Genomic DNA, 23,137 nt, shown 5'->3' on the forward strand with positions numbered 1-23,137 from the left:
TCCCTTCTCCCATTGGGAAGATGGTTTAGGGGTGGGAAATCATGCCCGTCCAGATTCTTTCCCACTACCATCGGGTGACTGAGTCAAACGTCACACTAGTTAAATGATGTGGCCCTCCTCTTGCTGTGACCCCAGTCTCTGCACTTTATTCTACTGAACTTACAGATGGATAGATCTCCTGGATAGCACGCAAAAGATGCCCTTTCACTTTACCTTGGTGCAGAGAACGTGACACACTATAGCACAGTACAAGCCCTTTTGCCCTTGACGTTGTGCTGACTTTTTAAACCTTCCAAAAATACCCGAAACCCTTCAAAACCCTCTATTTTTCTTCCATCCATCGGCCTGTCTAAGAGTCTCGTAAATGCCCCTATTATTCCAGCCTTCACCACCACCACCCCTTGGCAAGGCATTTCAGACCCCCACAACTCTCTGTGTAAAAAAAAACATCCCTGTTGTCCCGCCTAAACTTCCCTCCCTTCACTTTGTACACACGACCTCTGGTGTTTGTTATTCTTGCCCTGGGACAAAGGTGCTGACTGTCCACCTTATCCAGGCCTCTCAGAATCTTGTCAACCTCTATTAAGTTTCTTCTCATCCTTCTATGTTCCAAAGTGAAAAGTCCCAGCTCTGCTAACCTGCCTCATAAGACATATTTTCCAATCCAGGCAACATCCTGGTAAACCCTCCTCTGCACCCTCTCCATAGCTTCCACATCCTTCCTGTAATGAGGTGACCACAATACTCTTAACTGAGGTCTCACCAGAGATTTATCGAGCTGCAACCTTACCTCAATCCCCGACTAATGAAATCCAGTATCCCATAGGCCTTCTTAACTATCCTATCTACTTGCTTGGCAACCTTTGGAGATCCATGGATTTGGACCCCAAGGTCCCTCTGTTCTTCCACACTATTAAGTATCTGACCATTAATTTATTGTTTATTACCATTGTAATAATACAGGTTTGGATCATTTATTCAGTTCATTTAATTTTGACCAGATACCTCCGGAGTTAGCAAGGACATTGCAGGTACATATTCAGCTCGCCCTGGCCGGAAGGGTATGGCGCCTGCGTCGAGACTGTAAGCAAAGACAGGGGAAGCACAAAGGCCTGTGTTCTAGGCTAAGACTAAATCCACTCCGCCCAGCATCAGCTAGCATCTTCAGTCTTTGACCAACAAGCCAGATGAATTAAGGATTTGGACCCTCACACAAAGAAGGCTATGGATCGCCACATTGTGTTTTTAATAGAGATGTTGCTAAACAACGACATACCTAGCAACGTGATGGTACTGGAAGGGGCACACAATCTACAGGGCTGACAGAGCGGCAGTAGTGACGAGTAAAAGTAGAAGGGTGGTTAATGCATCTATGTGAATGGATCATGGTTCACTAACTCGACCATTGCTGGATACCTATTGCTCTGTGGATCTGGAATACCCGATCATTAAGTGTAGACCTTTTTCATCAACCATGAGAGTTTACATGTATCATTGCTGTTGCAGTTTAAGTAGCCATGAAAGACCTCTGCTGCTATCGGCAAGCTGCAGACGTTGCGTCCAGACGGAGCCTTTATTGTGGCTGGGGACTTTAATCTTCACAATCTACGTTCCGTACTTCCAAGATGATACCAAAATGTATCATGTACCACGAGGGGAAATAAAACTTTAGATCAGGTTTACATAAATGTGGCTGATGCATACAAAACCACTTCCCTCCCTCACCTGGGACAGTCCAACTGTCTTTCACTGTTTCCGTTTCCCAAGTGCAGTCCACTCATTAACGTGTAAAGCCCACAATGAAGGCTATTAAGATCTAGCTTGAGGGAGCTGACTTTGTTCTTCAATAGACAGATTGGAGTGTGCTGCCGGCTCTCAGATTGAGAGCAGTTATTGAACCATTGCTGTCCTCGAGCACATCAACAAGAGTGACATCACAAAAACAAATACAAATATTTGCTAATCAAAAACCATAGATGAACAGTGATGTTCACCGTCTGCTCAAAGACAAGAGGTTTAGCCTTCAGATCTAGAGATTGGGAGACTTACAGCTCAGCCAGGGCCAGCCTAAGGAGGGGAATTTCTCAGCCTAAACATACATACAAACAAAAGATTGAAGAGCATTTCAACTCCTCGGACCCCCGGCGCGTGTGGCATGGCCTACAGATCATTACAGGCTATAAACCATCTGGTACTGCGCCCCCTTCCATCTCTGCCTCCCTCTTGGAGGAGCTTAATTATTTCTACACTCACTTTGATCGAGGCCACCTTCAAAGTGGATCTTCCACCTGGTGAACTGCCTCTCTCTCTTTCCATTGCCCTGGGTCGCCCTGAGAGTCGGGTGAATGTGTGGAAGGCAGCTGGTCCAGATGGTGTACCTGGCCGTGTGCTCAAAGTCTGTGCAGAACAGTTGGCTGGGGTCTTCACGGACATTTTCAATTTGTCCCAGGCCCAGGCAGTTGTTCCTATGAGCTTCAAGATTACCACCATCGTGCCCGTGCTGAAGCGTCCCACTGCTACGAGTCTGAATGACTCCCGCCCAGTTGGACTCACCCCCATCATTGCCAAGTGCTTTGAGAGAATGGTTTGAACATTTCACATTTGAAATCCTGTTTGTCCATCACATGGACTCTCAATAATTTGCCTATCATATCAACAAGTCCACTGAGGATGCCATCTCAATGGCATTTCACTCTGCCCTGACCCACTTGGACAGCTCCATCTCTCATATCAGAATGCTATTCATTGACTTTAGTTCAGCATTCAATACTGTGATTCCCTCCAAACTGATCGCCAAACTTCGCCAGCTTGGTATCAGCTCATCCCTCTGTAACCAGATCTTGGACTTTCTGACCAACAGACCCCAGTCTGTTAAGTTAGGCAATCTCTTCTCTTCCATTCTCACCTTGAGCCCCGGTGTGGCCCAGGGCCATGTACTGAGCCCTCTCCTCTATTCCTTTTCACCCACGACTGCATTCCTGTATATGGTTCTAAATCCATAATCAGGTTCGTAGACGACACCACGGTGGTCGGCCTGATCAGAGGGGACGATAAGGTGGCCTATAGAGATGAGGTCCAGAACTTGGCCGCATGATGTGCCAACAACAACTTGGTCCTTAACACTCAGCAGACCAAGGAGATCACTGTGGGCTCAGGAAGCCACACTCATGCCCCTATTTACATCAATGGAGTTGTAGTGAAACGTGTTCAAGCTTCGAATTCCTTGGTGTCCATATTTCCGATGGTCCTGGTCTGTGAACTTCTCTGTCCTGATCAAAAAGGTACAACAGCGTCTTTATTTCCTGTGGAGCTTGAAGAAAGTTCATCGCTGTCCCAGGATATTGATGGAATTTTCCCTCTGTACCATTGGGAACCTACTCACCTACAGAATCTCAGTGTGGTACGGCAACGATCTCGATTCGGATGGTGAAGCACTCCAGAGGGTGGTGAAAACTGCCCAGTAGATTATCGGCACCCAATTGCCTGCCATTGAGAACATCTATCAGGAATGCTGTCTGGACAGGGCAAAGAGCATCATCAAGGATGCATCTCACCCTAACTATGGACATTTTACTCTTTTCCCATCCGGTAGGTGCTACAGGAGCCTCCGTTCCCGAACCAGCCGGCTTAGGAAGAGCTTTTTCCCCTGAGGCTGTCACCCTGATGAACCTTAAACCCCAGCACTGTTGGACTGTCAGTACTTTTAGAATTGTTTTCTTGCTGAATGCACTGGTTTTTATTTGCACGTAGTTATTTGTGTAGAGCACTATTTTATAACTTCTGATTGGATGCTAATCGTATTTCACTGGGTTTGTATTTTACTGGCACAATCACAATAAAGTTGAATCTAATCTAATCGAATATATTCAGCCTTGTGGGTTGTCCTTCCAAAATGCATCACCTCACTCTTATCTGGATTGAACTCCATCTGCCACTTCTCCGCCCAACTCTACATCCTGTCCATATCCTGCTGTTACCTACGACAGCCTTCAGCACTATTCACAACACCTCCAACCTTCGTATCATCCGCAAACTTACTGACCCATCCCTCTTCATGTTCCTCTTGGTCATTTATAAAAATTGCAAAGAGCAGGAGGGCTCAGAACAGTTCCCTGCGAAACTCCACTAGTCGCTGACCACCAGGCAGAATACTTTCAGTCCATTGCTAGTCTCTGCTTTCAGGCAAGCCAACTCTGAATCCACACACTTTCTGAATGAGACTCCCATGGGGGACCTTGTCGAATGCTTTACTAAAATCCATCTACCGCCCTACCCTCATCAATTTAATTGTGGGAACAACAAATGCATCAGACTTTCTGCACTCTCTGACACCTCCACCTGTCCTGTTTCACATTTTCACACTTACATTAGCCTCCTCCGTGACACTGCCAACCCCCCTACCCCCCACCCCCCCCACTTCTTGCCAGACTACTTTAATTGCACCTGAATAACACTGGCAAACCTCTCAGGCAGAACATAGGTGCCCTTCCAGTTCAAGTACCACCCATGCCTTTTGTATGTCCCGCATTCCTTGAAAGAGGGTCCAGTCCAAACATTTGAAGTCTTTGTCCCCTGCACTAACCCCCCCCCCCCCCCCACTTCACTTGTGCTATCTTTAAGCATCGATCAACCGTGATCTTGTTAAATTTAAATTTAGACATTCAGCACGGTGAAAGACCTTTCGGCCCACGAGTCCGTGCGCCAAATTTACACCCAATTAACCTATACCCCCAGTACGTTTCAAACAGTGGGAGGAAACCGGGGCCCCCGGGGAAAACCCACACAGACACGGGCTGAAGGTACAAACTCCTTACAGACGGGGAGGGATTTGAACCCTAGTCCTGACCACTGGCGCTGTAAAGGCATTGCACTAACCGCTAAGCCAACCTTGCCAATGTTACGGATGCAATAGGTTGAATGGATTCCTCCTGTCCCATCTAGACTTCTCTTTATGACTGATTCCAAGCTCGTGTTGCCTCACCTCTCATCCTGTGCCCAGGTTCTCAAACGTTCAAAAATTCCAGAACTGTAATTGATGCTCAGATGTTGATCTTTTCTCTCCTCAGACACCAGGAAGATGTCCAACATTTCAAGGTCTTGCGAGACGGCAAAGGGTGCTATTTCCTGTGGACAGAGAAATTCGAGTCTTTGAATAAGCTGGTGGAACATTATAAAACCAGTTCAATCTCCAAAACCACACAGATCTACCTGAGGGATGGCAAGAAGGAAACAAAGGTGAAATAAAAGAGCCAATTGTAGTTCCACAATATTCTGAGAGGTGTAGATCAGGTGGACACCCAGCTCCTTTTACCCAGGGCAGGAGTAGCCAACACCAGAGGACACCTGTACAAAGTGAAGGGAGAAAAATTTAGGGGAGACATCAGGGGTATGTTTTTAACACAGAGTTGTAGGGGCCTGGAATGCCTTACTGGGGGGGGGGGGGGGGAGGTGGTAGTGGAGGCTGGAACATGAAGGGCACTTCAGAGACTCTTAGACAGATGGATGAAAGAAAAATCGAGGGTTACGAGGCAGTGATGGTTTAATCTTTTCGGTCGGTACAACATTGTGGGCTGAAGGGTCTGCACTGTTCTATGTTCCGTGTAGCACTCTAGGTTCGGAGTCATGAAGTTGTGTATTCAAACGTCACTCCATATACTTACATGGGCGTTGCTGTCCAGAACTAAGGGAGCGCTCCACATTTATGAGACCAGTAGGTGGGAGTGCAGCACTGTCAGGGATAACGCTGAGGGAGTGCTGCACTGTTGGGGAAGGCAGGGCAGTATGGGCCTGCTGTGTTATAAAAGGGGCATTAGACAGCAAGTCGCACATGACTGGACTAGGACTGTGCATTGCTGAACTTCCAGGGAGAAATGCTGCAGTATGTGGAAGGGTTATTAAATTTTGTTGCAACCGCTGCAACCGTGTCTGCCTGTCCCGCATCGGACTTGTCAGCCACAATCGAGCCTGCAGCTGACGTGGATTTTTACCCCCTCCATAAATCTTCGTCCGCGAAGCCAAGCCAAAGAAGAAATTTAGATATACATACGGTATGGTAACAGGCCATTTTGGCCCATGAATCTGTCCTGCCCAATTACAACCCCTGGTACTTTCTGAATGGTGGGAGGAAACCGGAGCCCCTGCGGAAAACAGACATAGGGAGAACGCATAAACTCCTTTGTAATGGGGTATATTATACTTTATATATAAATATGCTTTTAAAAAAGATAGATTGTGGGGTGTTTAGTGCTGGTCACTTCACAAACAGTGTAACACTTCACATCTCATTTAAAATGCAAGAGCCTGGCTAAAGCCAGACTTGCAGGCACCGGTGGCTTTGCAAAAGATGGTGGAACTGCTTTGGAAGGAACTTCAAGAAGCAGATGCAAATGGATCGAAGTCCAGTCTCAAAGTGCTGATAAGATCTTTCAAGGATTGGGTTAGCCCTGCAAGAAGGTCTGTTTTTTACAAGCAGAGAGAGAGGAAAGAACCAGCAGGATTTTTCAGAGAGAGAGGGAGGGGGTGGGGGGGAGGGAGGGAGAGGGAAAACAGTTTTGCAGTGCCTTTTTGAGGCTGCAACCTGGCAAGTTGGCAGCTTGTTGAAAACACCATTTTAAAGACAAGTTGAGTTCTGAGTTCAGCCTGTTCAAAACCCTTGTATTCCTCACAAGAGGAAATGGCCGGCTAGAGTGTTTCTCCTGAAATAAGGGAAACAAGAGGAAATCTGTGATGACCTGGAAGAAGAGGTTATCATTTGGAAAACTCATGATGGGGCTAATTTCTTCAGCAAGACACTGAAGTGGCTGATTGTTGGAAATCAGTTTGTGGGTATCCAACGAACAACAAATCTCTCTCTGAAAACCAACAAGAACCTTCCTAAGCTGTAACCAGAGCCTGGTGAAAATTCATAAATGTTAAATTCAGTATGAATTGCCTGATACCAGTGAACTTGGAGGTGTGAGAAGTGAGATTGGACTGTGAATGAAAGAACTTTATGGAACATACACACATTACATACACGTGCGCTTTGAATTAGAAGGGGGTTAAGTTAGGTTAAGTTAATAGTAATAAGTTAAAGTTTGATCTTGTTTTTATGTTTAAAGAATTTTAAAAGCAACTTTTATTTTTAAGTAACCATTTGTCTTGGTGAATTTCTATTGCTGCTGGGTTTTGGGGTCCTCTGGACTTGTAACACCAGACCTTACTCCATCGAGGGATTCGAAGTCCAGTCCTGGTTGCTGGTGTTGTAAAGGCATTGTGCTAACAGCTACACCAACCATTCCCCCTGACTCAGTTGTTCTATGGATCCAGATTTAAGAAGAATTTGGACAGGTACATGGATGAGAAGGGTATGGAGGGTGCAAGTCAGAAGGACAAGGCAGAATAATAATTTGGCTAGAAGGGCCAAAGGGTCTGTTTCTGTGCTGTAATATTCTACCTTCGATGTGTTAAACCAGACTCTTGACTTCGTGGACCATCCCAGCCAGGGTCCTTTCTGATGAATATGACTGAAGGATGTTTCTCATTCACCTGAGAGGAAAGTGTCACTGTCATCAGGAAGTTTGAGAAGGAAAGATCTGGTCCTGCCAGGTGCAGATACTAAGTCAGCTGGAAACCTGCAGAACTGGTGAAACAAACTTGGATGCATTCAAATCCTTTCAATGTAAATGTTGACTTTGAATTGTTCCTGCGCAGACAGCCTCTGGGCTTTTTGTGTGAGATAGGAGAACTGAGTCTCCAACCTGTGACTGTGAGGGTTGAGGGGCTGGAAGGGTTTGGTGCATGAGGAGAGAGAGTGGGTGCACGCTGTTGTCAGAGTGAATCAATATGAATTGTTTTAGAAACTGATTCAGAATTTATTGCCGAGAACAAGGCACAAAATTCGGTGTTTTGCAGTCGCATCATAAAGCAAACATTCATATGACAACCACCTTTCAGCATTACTATAAAAAAATTTAAATAATAATGCACGACAAGTAAGGCCGTGTCTTGGTTCATTGATTACTCGGGAATCTAATGGCAGCAGGGAAGAAGCTGTCCTTGTGCTCGTCTTTAGGCTCCTGTACCTTTTCCCCAATGGTAGCCGAGTGAAGAGGACATGGCCTGGGTGGTGGGGGGTCTTTGAGGGGAGAGGCTGCTTTTTTTAAGACACTGCCTCATGTAGTTGTCCTCAATGGAGTAAGGTCTGGTGCCTGTGATGTCTCAGGCTGAGTTAACAACCCTCTGGAGTTTATTCCTGTCCTGAGAGTTGGCACCTCCATACCAAGCAGTGATGCAACCAGTCAGAATGCTCTCCATGGTACACCTGTAGACATTTACGAGGGTCTTCAGTGACGTACTGAATCTCCTCATATACCTCACAAAGTATAGCCGCTGGTGAGCCTTCATTGTTATTGCATCGATGTGGAGGCTCCAGGACAGATCCTCGGAGATGTTGATACCCAGGAATTTGAAGTTCTTGTCCCTCTCCATTACTGAACCCTCAATGAGGACTGGGTGGTGTTCCCCAGACTTCCTCCTGAAGTCCACAATCATCTCTTTGGTTTTGCTGACATTGAGTACAAGGTTGTTGTCATTACACTGTTCAACGAGCTGATCCATCTCCCTCCTGTCCGCTTCCTCGTTGCCGTTTGTGATTCTGCCGACAACTGTGGTGCCATCAGCAAACTTGTAGATGGCTTGTGCCTGGCCACAGAATCGTGGGTGAATAATGAGTAGAGCAGAGAGCTAAGCACACATCCTTGGGGTACACCTGTGTTAATGATCAGTGAGGAGAAAATGTTGGTTCCAATTCATACTGACCATGGTCTCCAAAGTGGAAGTCAAGGATCCAGTTGCAGGGGGAGGGGGGAGTACAGAGGCCTAGAGTTTGAGCTTCTTGACCAGCACTGAGGAAATTATAGTACTGAAGGCCGAGCTGTAGTCATTGAAGAGCAATCGTGTGTATAAGTTGCTGTTTTCGAGGTGACCCAGAGCTGAGTGGAGAGCCAGCGATACTGCATCTGCTGTGGGGCGATTGTGGCCATGTGTACGAAGATGCAGTAAAAAAGCATTCTATTGAGGTAGGTTATCTCAAGCAGGCAACGACCAATCAATAAATAGACAACGAGGTCCTAAGTGGTGTTGCAATACACCAAAATATGCAGGGCATAGAGAAAAAGGCACTGAAAAATAATACAAGCAGGGCACAGTTAGAGTAGCGGTTAGTGCAACTGGGTTTTGAATCCCGCACCATCTGTAAGGAGTTTGTATGTTCTCCCCGTGTCTGTGTGGGTTTTTCCCGGCTGCTTCGGTTTCCTCCCACCCTTCAAAAATGTAATTTAATGGGGTGTAAATTGGGTGGCATAGGCTTGTGGGATTAAAGGATCTGTTATCGTGCTGTATGTCTTCATGTATAAGTTAATATAAATGATTTTAAAAGATATTTAAAGGGCATCATCATTTGCCAGTGAGAGGCTAAAACGACACAGTTAATGGAGCCAACGCATGGCGGCTGGGTGGACCTAGAAGAGCGGAGTGCAGAGACACTACGCTGCTCCAAAGGGTTCAACCGCTTGGTCCTAATGCTGGCAGCTCTGTTCTGGTGTTAAACGGCCTGTTGGAGGATCCAACAATGTTTTTCAACTAACATTCTGCAACCACGAGGTCTGTGCCCAAGAGGGGTTGCAGATTCCGGACCAGAAATGGGGAGGACACCCCTCGTTGGGAAGAGGTAGCAGAGGAGATGACCCTACAGGATGGGGACCGCAGCGGCGGGACCAGTGAGAGGGCACAGCGGTTGAAGGGGATCTACACGGGCTGCTGGAGACAGGCTCAGGCGGAACGAGGTGTCGGAGATGGGACTCGAGAGGGAGCTGAGGGCCAGAAGGGCTCTTGAAGGGGCCTCAGGCGATGAAGGCTTCCTGATCGCATCGGAGGTTGGGACCTGAAGCTCGGGTCGCCGATGGACACTCAGAGCTCTCATTTGTTTCTCTTTCTCTTGTACGGGCACCAAGTGATGCTAAAGGTGACTCTCTGTCTGCTTACAACAACCAGAAGGCAATTTCGTGTAAAATTACATGTACTGTACTGTTACATACAATAAAAGAATCTTGAATTACGGTGCCAGCAACCAGCGTTCAAATCCCGCGCTGTCTGTAAGGAGTTTGCACGCTCACCCCGTGTCTCCATGGGTTTTCCCTGGGGGGTTCCTGTCTCCTCCCACTCTACAAAAACGTACCAGGGGTTGTAATTGGGTGCTACGGGCTTATGGGCTGGAAGGTCTGTGATATTTAGAAAGAGACTGTACTTGAACCAGCAAGTTCGCGTGTTCAAGCACAAGCGTCTTCTGCCTGATAGTGCGGGCAGGGTGGGACGGGTCCTTTTATATGTTAGTGGGTGCTATGGATGGAGTCGATGGAGGGGGAGTTTGATCTGTGTTCACAACTCACTGCAGATTCTTGTGTTCTTGGACAGAGCTGTTTCTGCCCCAGGCTGCGACATATCCGGACAGGATTGTTTGTATGGTGTTTTTATGTATCTATAAAATTTGGAAGGAAACCACTGGGACATACCGGACTTTCTTCAGCTTCTAAGTCTTTGGTGAGCTCTCTTGGTTGTAAGACCGAGGTGAGCAGGTGGTTGTGATATGTACTCCTGAGATCTTGAGCTCTCCACCATCACTGGCCCATCTCCTCCATGCTGAACAACCTGCCAGCATTTTGGCCCATCTCCCTCTCATGTGACCACAAGGATTATGGGCGGCAATGTTAGCAATGCCTGTGGCTATGGCTCAAATTCCTCACTGTCTATAAGGAGTTTACACATTCTCCCCATTTCTGTGCGGGCTTCGGTTTCCTCCCACCTTCCAAAATGTACTGGGGGTTGTCGATTAATTGGGTGTAAATTGGGCGGCCTGTTACCGTGCTGTATGTCTAAATATGTTGCCGGGCCTGTTAAACTTTGAGCCGTTGTCATCAAGTCATGAGGTGATGCAGCAAAGGCCCTTTAAGTCCTTGCACCTCACCTCTCCCCATACATTCCTGTCATCTCTCCCCCGATTCTACCCTTCACCCACACTATGGTGGCAATTTACAGCAGCCAATGAACTTTGGGCTGTGGGGGGAGGAGCCGGAGCAGCCCTCAGAAACTCGCACTGTAATGGGGGTACGTGCAAACTCCACACAGACAGCAATGGAGGTCATGAGGGAACCCTGGTCTCTGGAGCTGGGAGGCAGCTACTCTGCAAATGACATCATTGTGGATAACAGTCAATGGAAGGAAGCTCTAGCCAACACTTCTAGGTTCCCCATGCAAGTGTAAACGTCATTTCTATGAAGCACTAAACCGGATGCCTCCCAGCAGTGCGATCAAACACAACAGAGATGGACTGAGTCACTTCTCATCCTAGTGAAAGGAATGTGGAGAGAGAGAGGGAGACAGAGAGAGTGAGTGAGACAGAGACAGAGATAGAGAGATGGAGAGAAAGAGATAGAGATAGAGAGGGAGAGAAAGAGAGAGAAGGAAAGAGGGGAGAATGCAGGGGAAAGAGAAAAGAAAGATGGAAAGAGAAAATGAAGTGAGAGGAAAGAGCAACAGAGAGAGGGAAAGAGAGACAGTGAGGGAGAGAGATGGATAGAGGAGAAAGATGGAGAGTAAGAGAAAGAGAGAGAGAGGGGGTAAGAGAGAGAAAAGGAGAGCAAGAAAGAGTGGGAGAGAAGAGAGAGAGGGAAAGAGGAGAGGAGAGAAGAGGAAAAGAGAGAGGGAAAGTGCAAGAGAGGGAACAAGGGAGAGATGCAGAAAGAGAGAAGGAGAGAGAGACAGAGTCTGAGGCAGAGAGAGGCAGACAGAAAGTCGTTTAGGGAAGGAATTCCAGAGCTGTGGAACCAGGCTGCTGAAGGCTAGACTGAAAATGTTGGAGTAGTGAAAACGCAGGGAATTGTCCTGTGGCCAATGGAGTATTGCTGAGAGCTTGCCTGGCGGTCCCATTGGAGGAGTCTACAGAGAATAAACAGAGAGACCAGGGAATTTGTAAATAGGAGCGAAACGTTTCAGCATATGAACTGGGAGTCAATAGAGGACAGGATTGGCAGAAGGTGACTGCAGTCAAATACTGGGTCAGTCAGAGCTCAGTTTTAATGGTGTGGAGCTGAAAGAGGAAACCCATAATCGCTCCACATCGCCTCCTACTGGTGGATGTGGAGAACTGTGGCTGGGGGGGCAATTCCACGAAATAGTGTCACTGAATCTTTTATCTGCACCTGGTCCATGTTTATCGCTCATTGTTAAATCGCAAAAATTTTACTATCACAAGAAGTCGCAGCTCTCTGGAACGTTCTAGGTTTTAAAAATTACAGAAGGCCAGGTGGCAAAAATAAAATCACAAAATTATTCATGGCCATGGTGTGTTAATGAGTGTGTACGTTGGAGGGACCTATCTATGTTTATGAGTGTGTGTGTGTCTGGGCGTGGGTGTGTGTGTGTGCATGTGCGTACGTGTGTGCGTGTATGTGCATGGGTGTGTGTGTGCATGTAAGTACGTGTGTCCGTGTGTGTGTGGGTGGGTGGGTGCATGTATGTATATGTGTTGTGTGTGTTTATGTGGTGTGTGTGTCTGAGGGCATTTGTTGTGTGCTTGTGTGTGGGCTTGAGTGTGTGCTTGTGTGTGCACGTGTGTGTGCGCAGAAATATATATATATGCATGCATGTGCATATGCATGTGTGTCGTGCATGTGTGTGTGCGCGCGCGTGTGTGTGTGTGTGTGTGTGTGTGTGTGTGTGTGTGTGTGTGTGTGTGTGTGTGTGTGTGTGTGCACGTAAGTATGATAGAGGGGCAGTACTATGCAGACCCATGAGGAAAGCAAATGCTGATGGAATCAGACACATGGAGGGGTGGGGAGTGGAAGGGTTGGTGGGAAATGAAGGACTGGAAGATTTAGATGACGTGAAGCAGAATGTAACTTTAAGATGTGTTTTTATTTTACAGGGAAGCTTCAGCTATCCTGACCCACGAATGATGGGCTCTCGAATGCCTGATCCCCGAGTGGCTGACTCTCGAATGCCTGATCCCCGATTGGCTGACTCACGAATGTCTGATTCTCGATTGGCTGACTCACGAATGTCTGATCCCCGATTGGCTGACTCACGAATGTCTGACCCCCGAATGGCTGACTCCCGAAAGTCCGATTCTCGATTGGCTGACTCCCGAATGCTGGGCTCCCGAATGCTAGGTTCCCGAGCACCAGATCCGCAAATGATGATGTCTCGACTGCCGGAACCCCGAGCTGATTCCAGAATGTCAAATTCCCGGATGACCAATTCCCGAATGCCAAATTCTTGGATGCCTAATCCCCGAATGCCAGAACCTCGGCTGGCATCCTCACCTGGCGCAAATTTCAACGAGCATTCAATTCGGAGAGCCTGCAACCCACATCCATCATTCAAAGAAGCACCACCACATTTCAGGCAGTCCAGCAGCCCACAACCGCCCTTCCATGAGGGCCCACCGGTAGCCAGAAAGGCCAGTGAGTGTCCGTCCATGCAGGTACGTCTGACTGAGGTCATGAATGATAAATCCCTATGTAGCACCCATGGAGGAAATAGACTTACATTTGTGCTTTGCCTTCCTCATCACCCCTGGGCACTTCAGAGCCAGTGATTTTTAACTCATGTAAGACATAGGAGCAGAAATAGGCTATTCAGCCCATCGAGTCTGCCCCACCATTTAATCATGAGCTGACCCATTTTCCCACTCAGCCCCACTGCCCAGCCTTCTACCTGTAACCTTTGATGACCTGGTTAATCAAGAATCTCTCAATCTCTCCCTTGAATACACCCAGTGACCTGGCATCCACAAATATCACAGATTTGCCACCCTCTGGCTAAAGAATTTGTCCGCATCTCTGTTCTAAGTGGATGCCCTTCAATCCTGAAGTTGTGTCCTGGATTCTCTCACCTTGGGAAACAACCTTTCTACATCTACTCTGCCCACGCCTTTCATCATTCGAGATGTTTCAGAGATTTCCCCCTCCAATGAATACAGGCCAAGAGCTGTCAAATGGTCCTCATATGACAACCCTTTCCATCTCGGAATCATCCTAGTGAACCTCCTCTGAACCATCTCCAACATCAGCACATCTTTTCTTAAATGTGGAACCCAAAACTGCTCACAAACCTCCAAGTGAGTTCTCACCAGTGCCATAAACCCTCAACATCCCATCCCTGCTCTTATATTCTATTCCTCTTGAAATGAATGCCAGCATCGCATTTGCCTTCTTCACCACCACTTCAAGTTCACCTTCAGGCACGAGGACTCCCAGGTCCCTTTGCATCTGGGAACTTTCAATTCTCTCCCCATTTAAAAACAAATCTGCCTGTTTATTTTTTCTACTCAAATGCACGACCGTTCACTTTCCGACGTTATATTTCATTTGCCACCTCTCTGCCCGTTCTCCTAATCTGTCTCAGTCCTTCCGCAGCCTCCGAGTTTCCTCCATGTGACCCGCTCCTCCACCGACCTTCATATCATCTGCAAACTTGGCCACAAAGCAGTTCATTCCATAATCCCGATCATTAACATAGAACCTAAAAAGTAGCCCCAACATGGACCCCTGTGGAACACCACTAGCAACTGGCAGCCAATCAGAATGTGATCCCTGTAGTCCGACTCTCTGCTTCCTGCCGATTAGCCAATGCTCTCCCAACGCTAATACATTTCCTGTTATACCATGGGCTCTTACCTTGTTAAGTAGCCTCATGCCTGATGCCTTCTGAAAATCCAAGCACTCAACATCCACTGCTTCTCCCTTATCCAGCCAGCTTGTCATGTCCTCAAAGAATTCCAATAGGTTTCACCATACTTGATGGTGACCAGATTATTTCCTTCTGATATAATAGCTCTTCAACACAATGGACACGTACGATTGAAGAACCCATCACACCCCTCCCTCCACCTGTTGCAGGGTGTGGGGGTGGGAGAGGAGGACGAGTATCAAGGCTGAAAGACAGTTTCTCTGCCGTAACTGTCCATCTCCTGAATGAACCCCATACCAGAACCTTGCTTGGTACTGAGTGGTCTTTCTTTTCATTGCCACCTGACACCCTGTCATTATGTTCTTTACACAAATGTTAGAGATAACATGCTTGGCTACTGGCAGAAGAACCCATTCACTGTTCCAGGTATTTTGTGAGAAAAAACTACCCATCGGATCAGGAAGGAGCTGAGTTGAAGTTGATGGTAGTCTTGTGGAGTCCAGGATTCCCTCACTACTATTTAAGCAAGTTTTATAGAACCATAGAACACTACAGCACAGAAACAGGCCCTTTGGCCCATCTAGTCTGTGCCAAACTATTATTCTGCCTCTTCCCACTGTCCTGCACCCAGTCCATAGTCTTTCATATCACCCAGTCCAAATTTTCCTTAAATGCCAATAATGAGCCCACATTCACCACTTTAGCTGGTAGCTCATTCCACACTCTACCACTCTCTGTGCGATGAAGTTCCCCATAAACTTTTCCCCTTTCACCTTTAACCCTCTGGTTTGTATCTCACCTACCCCCAGTGGGAAAAGCCCACCTACATTTACTCTGTCTATCCCCTCACAACTGTGCATTCCTCTGTCAAATCACCCTCACAACAGAGCTACCTTAGGGCATAGAACCATAGGACCGTCCAGCACAGAAACAGATCCTTTGGCCCATCTAGTCTGTGCCAAATTATTATTCTGCCTAATCCCATTGACCTCCACCTGGACCATATCCCTCTATATCCCTCCTGTCCACGTTCCTGACCAAATGTTTCTTAAACGTTTCTCAACTCAACGTTAGCAAAACCAAGGAGATGTTTGTGGACTTTAGGAGGAAGTCAGGAGAACACAAACCAGACCTCGTCGAGGACTCAGCAGTGGAGAGGGTCAAGAGCTTCAAATTTCTGGGTGTCAACATCTCTGAAGATCTGTCAGGGGCCTCCATATTGATGCAATCAGGAAGAAGGCTCGCCAGCGGCTATACTTTGTGAAGTGCTTGAGGCGATTTGATACGTCAAAGACTTTCAGAAACTTCTATAGGTGGACCATGGAGAGCATTCCGACTGGCTGCATCATTTTTGGGAATGGAGGTGCCAACGCACAGGGCAAGAATAAACTCCAGAGGGTGGTTAACTCGGCCGGCGACATCATGGGCACCAGACCTCACTCCATGAGCTGGTGTCTTATGAAAGCAGCCTCTCTCCTCTAAGACCCTACCACCCTCTTCACTCTGGTACCATCAGGGAAAAGGTCCAGGAGCCTGAAGATGAGCACTCAGTGGCACAAGAACAGCTTCTTCCCCTCCGCCGTCAGATTCCTGAATGATCAATGAACCAGAGACGCTGCCTCACATTTTGTGCTCTTAATGAATCTCCTCACAAAGTATTACCGTTTTGCCAACATTGAGTGCAAGGTTGGTTATACCACTCAATGAGCTTTAAAGCATCTCAATCCAATTTGACACAAGCGCTTTATAAAGCCACTTGACACTGAGTCACGGGGGAGACATTTGGATGGGTATCATTGGTCTGTTAAAAGACCACCCAAAAAATGGTTAAACAGAGAGACAAGCAGAAAGATTTAGGGAGGGAAGGTATAGGCACCATTCGTGAGATGTCACGTTCTACATTCATTTGTGGAATGATTAAATTAGGCAAAGTCTAGCTTGGTACGACAATAACACCATCTGCAAATTTGCTGACGATACCACAGTCGTAGGTTGTATAAAGGAAGGGGGATGAGTCAGGGTACGGGAGGGAGTTGAAAACTTGGCTGAATGGTGCACCAACGACAACCTTGCACTCAATGTCACCAAAACTAAGGAGCTGATGGTCGACTCCAGGAAGGGAAAGCCAGAGGTGGACAATCGAGTGATCAATGGAGGATCAGAGGTGGAGAGGGGGAGAAAATTTAGGTTCCTGGGAATCACTCTCACGGAGGATCTTTCCTGGACCCAACACACTAAAGGCCTCATGAAGAACAGCTGCTCCCCCTCCACCATCAGCCTCCTCAACAACAAACTCAATCAGGGACCCATTTAAGGACTCTTACTTGTGCACTTTATTGATTTTCTTTTTTTTCCCCCTGTATTGCACAGTCAGTTTGTTTACTTTCATTATCTCTTTACAGTTCTTTTAATGTTTACCTGTTCATGCTGGGTACAGGTTTATTTTGCACTACCAGTTAGTGGTGATTCTGCCACGCCTGCAGGAGAAAGGAATCTCAGGGTTTTATGTGCTCTGACAATAAATCTGAATCTGAAGTCAGGATTGGACGGCTGGAAATGTGGTCGGCTGGGAAGGTGACAGAGAAAAGGAAGGCAAGGCACTGGAGTTTTGTGGGTGGGCGCTCCTCTCGAAAGCCATTGCTCACCCCAGGTTTCCTCTCCACAGAAGGCCAGGCGGGTTCGGGCCCTGTTCGATTTCACAGCTGAGGCGTATGATGAGCTGGACTTCAAGTGCGGAGACATCATTGAGGTCCTGGACACCACAGACTCCTCATGGTGGAAAGGGAGTTTATGGGGACGTATCGGCTTGTTCCCAAGTAATTACGTCTCATTAATCAACCGGTGACACTCCACCTGATGGTGGAAAATCATCCTTACCCTTCCCCCACCCCCTCAAGGCTGCAGTCAATAAAATATTTGCGCTTTAATGAACTTTGTAAGTCTGATTCTCTGAATCATAGAACCTATTGACAACTTCACTAATTTAGTCATTGTATAAAGTTGGGAATCCTCAACTAGGGCTGGTCAATCTCACACACATGGGTATTTTTCTTGAAAGGAGATTGCGACAGATTCACCCAGATAGTTTCAGGATACCTTGAGAGGTAGCTGAGCTCTCCACTGAGAATCTCTGACCCTGGTGCAGTCGTGTGATTGCCTCTGAGTCGGGACATCACAGGTTCAACCCACTCCAGAGATCTCGAGGCACATGGGAGGGCCATTGGTTCCCAACACCCAGAGGCCTGGGTTCGACCCTGACCTCCTGCCTTTGAATAGTTTGCATCCTTTCGTCGTGACCACCTGCACTCCAGTTCCATCCCACATCTCAAAGGCATAAGCTGGCAGGTTAATTATCCGCAGAAGAATCCCCCGGAGTGTTGGCGAAGTGTAGAACCTGGGGCAAGATAAAGGGAATGTGGGGTGAAATTCAAAAATGGGATTTGTGTAAATGGGTGGTTGATTGTGAGTTAAAGGGCCTGTACCCATTCTGTATCCTTCTTCCATTAGCCATCCTGTCTTCAAAATATAGTAAAATCCCTGGTAGATGCCGGGTAAGTGTATTTTCCGGTTGTTTGAGACTTACTCTTACAACGCTTATCTAATAGATCTGCATTTCGAATAAAAGGTTTAAAAGACAAAAATATTACACTGTACTTGCATTGAACAAGATTCACTTGCATGAATATATAAACTTAAAGCATTTTACTTTATTTTCAGTCTCATTCTTTGAAAACATTTAACCATTGCTGCATCTACAGGTTCCTTCCTCTCCATGGAGCTGCCTGAAAGATGAGCAAAAAACATCAAAGATAATTTACCCCCCCTCCCCCAAGTTTCAGCCTCTGACCGGGACAATCCTTATGAAGCAGGGATAAGGAGACGAGCGGCGTCAACCAGCTTTTCATCCTGGGCAAAGCCATCGCTGTTTATTCATACAGCTGTTACGAGTAAAGCCCAACCAGGGAACTGGCTTAATATCGGCTTCCATCTTCACCAAAGATTTATGTCATACTTCATTGACTTTTACAATTTTAAACGCGGCTTTTTTTTGTCTATTATTTTATTCTTAATTACTTTAATTTTTTTAATTTATTTTCCTTGATTTTTTTTGCCGGTTGCTTGATGCCTCCAGTTGTTTGAATTCCAGATACCAGGGGTTTTACTGTATATCAATCTCCTTTCATTATTGCCCAAATCTGGAACTTGTAATCGAAAAAAAATGTGGGTGCACCTTCACTTGCAAAGTTCAAGAAAGTAGATTAGGGTTGGGGGTTAGGCCTAACTCTAACCAATGTTTTCAAACACACTTGGGGACACAGGCGACTGCAGACGGCTGGCAGAACTCTGTCAGTATCTGTGGAGGCAGAGGCATGGTCGGCATTTCAGACTGAGCCCTGCATCAGCTTGGGGACCTTGCCAGTGGCATTTCCTTGAACCATTTTAAAGCAGCCCAAGCTGGGACCCTGTCAGGTGGAGAGTCATGTGACCCCCTCCTGCAGGTACCTGGTTGGAATTCACCAGATCTATCAATCAAGGTCAAGACCACCCTCAGCGAGCACACACATTGTCAATGGCTCCTTTGAAGAAATACACACCTCGTGTGTGAGTGTGTGTGTGTGTGTGTGTGTGTGTGTGTGTGTGTGTGTGTGTGTGTATGTGTGTGTATGTGTGTGTGTGCACGCGCGCGTGTGTGTGTGTGTGTGTGTATGTGTACGCGTGTATATATGTGTGTCTGTCTGTGTGTGTACGCATGTGCTCTGTGTATGTGTGTCCGTGTGCGTGTATATAGGCACACATGTCTGTGTATGTGTGTGTGCACCCACGCGGATGTCTATGTGTGTGTGTGTGTGCGTACGCATGTGTGTGTCTGTGTGTGTATCTCTGTCTCTGTGTGTGTCTCCATGTCTGTGTGTTTGTGCCTGTGTGTGTATGTATGTGTGCACGCGTGTATATATGTGTGTCTGTCTGTGTGTGTACGCATGTGCTCTGTGTGTGTATGTGTGTCCGTGTGCATGTATATAGGCACACATGTCTGTGTATGTGTGTGTGCACCCACACGTATGTCTATGTGTGTGTGTGTGCGTACGCATGTGTGTGTCTGTGTGTGTGTCTCTGTCTCTGTGTGTGTCTCCATGTCTGTGTGTTTGTGCCTGTGTGTGTATGTATGTGTGCACGCGTGTATATATGTGTGTCTGTCTGTGTGTGTATGCACTTGTGTGTCTGTGTACCCACATGTATGTCTGTGTGTGTGTGTGTGTGTGTGTGTGTGTGCCTGTGTGTGTGTGTGTGTGTGTGTGTGTGTGTGTGTGTGTGTGTGTGTGTTTTCAATCCCTGATGCAACCTTCCCTCCTGGGCAAATAAAGATCTTGTGGTCAGACTCGTTGCTTCTCAGGTCTGCCGAACTTGTATTTCTCATCGTGGACCTTCAGCAGAAGAAAAAAAATACAGCAGTCAACTGAACTGCAGCATTAACCTGTTCCCCAGGTGATGAATGTAAAACACCCGTGTTTGTGGGGTCTCACTGTTGCCCCAAATAAATGTTCAGTGTCACTCCTCCGACATTGGGAAGCATCTCTGTTATGTCAGCCACAGACGCAGCTTAAGCTTCCAGAGTCATAGAGCATGGAAACAGGTCGTTCGGCCCACAGTGTCACTGCTATCAATGGCTTATTTACACAAATCCTACTTTATTCTCCCTATCGTCCCATCAACTGCTCCCAGACTCCACTGCGCACCAGGAACAAATTTATAGCTGACCATCTCCCTGTCCCTCGGGGAATCCACCCACCTCATCACTGCCCCACAGGAAATCCCTCCACCTCATCACTGCCCCACGGGAATCCCTCCACCTCACCATTACCCCTTGGGGAATTCCCCTACCTCATCACTGCCCCACAGGGAATTCCCCACACCTCATCACTGCCCCACGGGGAATCCCTCCACTCATCACTGCCCCACGTGGAATCCCTCCATCACCATTGCCCCTCGGGGAATCCCCCCACCTCATCACTGCCCCTCGGGGAATCCATCCAACTCATTATCCTGTCCCACAGGGAATCACCCCACCTCATCCCTGCCCCATGGGTAATGCCACCACCTCACCATTGCCCCTCGGGGAATCTCCCCACCTCATCACTGCCCCATGGAGAATCCCCCCACCTCATCACTGATCCACGGGGAATCCCTCCACCTCATCACTGCCCCACGTGGAATCCCTCCACCTCATCATTGCCCCTCGGGGAATCCCCACCTCATCACTGCCCCATGGGGAATCCCTCCACCTCACCATTGCCTCTCGGGGAATCCTCCCACCTCATCACTGCCCCATGGGGAATCCCTTCACCACATCACCCTGTTGCACGGGGAAATCACCCCACCTCATTACCCCACGGGGAGTCCCTCCACCTCACAATTGTCCCTTGGTAACCTCCACCTCATTAATGCCCCAAAGGGAATCCTTCCATCTCACCATTGCCTCACGGAGAATCCCGCCAGCTCATCACTGCCCCACGGGGAATCTCTCCACCTCATCACCTTGTCCCACAGGGAATTACCCCACTTCATCACTGCCCTACAAGGAATTCTGGGATACCTGAATAGAGTGAAAATAAAGTCTAGGGCCTTTATGACTGACAAAGTGGATGTATCTGGACATGGGATGACGAACGGGAAGCAGGAGTACTCAGCAATGATGGAGAGGAAGAAAGTGTTCCCATCCATGGAGGGAAGAGGTCCCTTAAAATTGATGCTGAGCCATTCGAAGGGCCTTGATGACTTGATCAGGTGCGCCTTTGTAGGGCGGTAGAAGTGCGGCTTGCACTCCGCGCAGACCTGGCAAGACCTACTAATTTTCCTGACGTCTTCCATGGAGTAGGGCAGTCATAACATTGGAGCTGGAGCCTCTGTCATCTGGCTACTGCCTTGCTGAGGTTCTTTTTCTGCATGTGTTCCAGCAGGCGATGATCACTCTCTACCACAAACTGTGGAATTTTTCACATCCTTATACAACTGCCAACAGCTCCCTTTTGGTATTGTCGTATCAGGTCTCTGCTGTTGTCAGGGCCTATGAGGCAAAGGATATCGGTTTTCCTTACTGCACAAATGCTGCCCCGAGGCCTCTGATGGAAGTATCTACTTCTAATGTGACAGCTTTTTTTCTGTCACAGTAGCTCAGTTCTATTTCACTGCAGACCACTTCCTTTAGCTTGTCGAAATCTCGCTGATGTGACCACTGAAACTCCATATCCTCTTTCAGTACTCTCTGAGGTTGGCTGAGGGATCTGACATGTGTGGGGTGAAGCAACTCGTACTGGACCAGAATGAGGAAGCTTCTTAGTTCCTTTATGTCCTTTGGGTGGTCCATTTCAGCACTGGTTGTTACCTTCCCCGGGCTTGGCCTGACCCCCTTCAGGAGGGTCCACCATTCCACAGAATTGGCCCTCTTCCCCTTAATAGTGCATTTCTCTGCACTGAGTTTGATGCCGGCCTCTCTTGTTCTCTCCAAGCCCTCATGTAGGTGGAGATCGTGGGTTTTCCCATCTCTACCAAAGATTTGGATGTCATCTTACTCAGTGATGGATCACGGAGATGGGGGGGAGATGAACCATGTTAAACAGAGATGGAACACGGACACAGAGGGGAGATGAACCAGGTTACACAGTGAGGGAACACGGATACAGGGTGGGAGATGAACCATGTTACACAGTGATGATTCACTAACACAGGGTGGGAGTTGAACCATGTTGCACAGTGATGGAACACGGACACAGGGTGGGAGATGAACCATGTTACACAGTGATGGAACACGGACACAGGATGGGAGATGAACCATGTTACACAGTGACGGATCACTGACACAGGGTGAGAGATGAACCATGTTACACAGTGATGGATCACTGACACAGGGTGGGAGATGAACCATGTTACACAGTGAAGGATCACTGACACAGGGTGGGAGATGTAATGTTACACAGTGATGGAACACTGACACAGGGTGGGCGATGAACTATGTTACACAGAGTCGGATCACTGACACAGGATGGCAGATGAACCATGTTACTCAGCGATAGATCACGGACACAGGGTGGGAGATGAACCATGTAACACAGTGAAGGATCACTGACACAGGGTGGGAGATGAACCATGTTACACAGTGATGGATCACGGACACAGGGTGGGTGATGAACCATGTTACACAGTGATGAAACACAGACAGGGTGGGCAATGAACTATGTTACACAGTGACGGATCACTGACTCAGGGTGGGAGATGTAATGTTACAGTGTGATGGAACACGGACACAGGGTGGGCAATGAACTATGTTACACAGTAACAGATCACTGACTCAGGGTTGGAGATGAACCATGTTACACAGTGATGGAACACGGACACAGGGTGGGCAATGAACTAT

General features: G+C 47.6%; 1 protein-coding gene across 4 annotated transcripts in view; it reads left to right on the plus strand.

The window, feature by feature from the left end:
* Positions 1 to 17,654, plus strand: part of LOC138748966 (GRB2-related adaptor protein 2-like) — a 96,682-nt gene extending 79,028 nt beyond the window's left edge. For all 4 annotated transcript variants that reach the window (XM_069909943.1, XM_069909942.1, XM_069909944.1 and 1 more), the window contains 3 exons: positions 5,067 to 5,235; positions 12,962 to 13,519; positions 17,393 to 17,654. In XM_069909943.1, coding sequence (XP_069766044.1) covers positions 5,067 to 5,235; positions 12,962 to 13,519; positions 17,393 to 17,572 — 907 coding nt within the window. In that variant the 3' untranslated portion in view covers positions 17,573 to 17,654. The remainder of the gene's footprint in view (positions 1 to 5,066; positions 5,236 to 12,961; positions 13,520 to 17,392) is intronic.
* Positions 17,655 to 23,137: the final 5,483 nt, after the last annotated feature.

The sequence above is a fragment of the Narcine bancroftii genome, chromosome 13 (genome assembly GCF_036971445.1).
Source record: "Narcine bancroftii isolate sNarBan1 chromosome 13, sNarBan1.hap1, whole genome shotgun sequence".
NCBI lineage: Eukaryota > Metazoa > Chordata > Chondrichthyes > Torpediniformes > Narcinidae > Narcine > Narcine bancroftii.